The sequence below is a fragment of the Sinocyclocheilus grahami genome, unplaced genomic scaffold (assembly GCF_001515645.1).
Source record: "Sinocyclocheilus grahami isolate Dianchi unplaced genomic scaffold, SAMN03320097.WGS_v1.1 scaffold12413.1, whole genome shotgun sequence".
In the NCBI taxonomy this organism is placed as follows: domain Eukaryota; kingdom Metazoa; phylum Chordata; class Actinopteri; order Cypriniformes; family Cyprinidae; genus Sinocyclocheilus; species Sinocyclocheilus grahami.
Genome location: NW_015514403.1, coordinates 3,223 through 4,422, shown reverse-complemented (window position 1 = coordinate 4,422; position 1,200 = coordinate 3,223). Strand labels below are relative to the sequence as shown.

General features: G+C 41.2%; 1 protein-coding gene across 1 annotated transcript in view; it reads left to right on the top strand.

The window, feature by feature from the left end:
• Nucleotides 1–1,200, top strand: part of LOC107578867 (stAR-related lipid transfer protein 9-like) — a gene marked incomplete at both ends in the record, with an annotated part of 5,255 nt that overhangs the window by 860 nt on the left and 3,195 nt on the right. Inside the window, 5 exons of the mRNA XM_016264772.1 lie at nucleotides 181–248; nucleotides 424–521; nucleotides 598–798; nucleotides 870–967; nucleotides 1,069–1,167. Coding sequence (XP_016120258.1) covers nucleotides 181–248; nucleotides 424–521; nucleotides 598–798; nucleotides 870–967; nucleotides 1,069–1,167 — 564 coding nt within the window. The remainder of the gene's footprint in view (nucleotides 1–180; nucleotides 249–423; nucleotides 522–597; nucleotides 799–869; nucleotides 968–1,068; nucleotides 1,168–1,200) is intronic.

The window sequence follows — 1,200 nt, the reverse complement described above, 5'->3', positions numbered from 1 at the left end:
GCAACTAGTTAATAGTGAAAATTGGTCCCTATACTAAAGTGTTACCTCACTGTTTTTACTGTATTTTTGATCAAATAAATGCAGTCTTGATAAGCATAAGTTATTATTAAAAATAATCTTACTGGCGCCAAACCTTTGAATGCTAATATTCTTGTGAATTTTTATTTTTTATTTTTATAGGCTATTCTGGAAAATAACCTTCCCTCGGAAATAGTGAGCAAGATCAACTTGGTGGACCTGGCTGGCAGGTTAGTGTTTTAGTTTAAACTTAAACCAAAGTCTCCTAGTTTAAAATCCAGAAAGCTGCATTCACTGACATGAAACAATGATATGTGGCCAAGTTGCCCTCTGGTGGTTGATCACATAATGGTGAACATTAAAGTGCTAACTTGACTTGAAATATCACTCTTTGTGCTGTGTCAGTGAAAGAGCCGACCCTCAATACTGCAGAGACAGAATAACAGAAGGCGCCAACATCAACAAATCTCTTGTCACCCTTGGCATCGTCATCTCCGCTCTTGGTAGGCACTGGCCTTCTTTATTCTTACTAATCCCCTGTTATCTTCCTTGTCATTACTTTGCACTTTGTTTTTCTAGCCCAGAACTCTCAGATGTTCAGCAGCAGTCAGAGCATTAACAGTGTGCTCAGTGAGGGTGAAGGGAGCACTGTGGGTAGTCATTCCAGCTCTCTGTCAGGCAGCGGGCGCAGACAATGCTTCATTCCCTACAGGGACTCTGTCCTCACCTGGCTTCTCAAAGACAGTCTGGGCGGCAACTCCAAAACCATCATGATTGCAAGTAAGCCATTCAGTCAAGATTTGCTGCTTTCAGTGCTAGTAGAATTGATTCTGAGATTCATTTTCCTCCAGCTGTCTCACCATCCAGCAGCAGCTACAACGAGACTCTGAGCACCCTCCGCTATGCAGCTCACGCCAGGAACATCGTCAACAAGCCAAGAGTCAATGAGGTGTGTTCAGATGTGTCCAAATGTTTGTAGAACTTGCTGTACCACCATCAACAGAAAATGATGTTAATGAAACTAAAATAAAACATTTCGTTTTATCTCAGGATGCCAATGTGAGGTTGATCAGAGAACTGCGAGAGGAAATTGATCGTCTGAAGAGCATGCTGCTTAACTTTGAAATGGTACCAAACTTTAAAGGGATAGTTCACCCAAAAATTAAACTTCTGTCATTAATT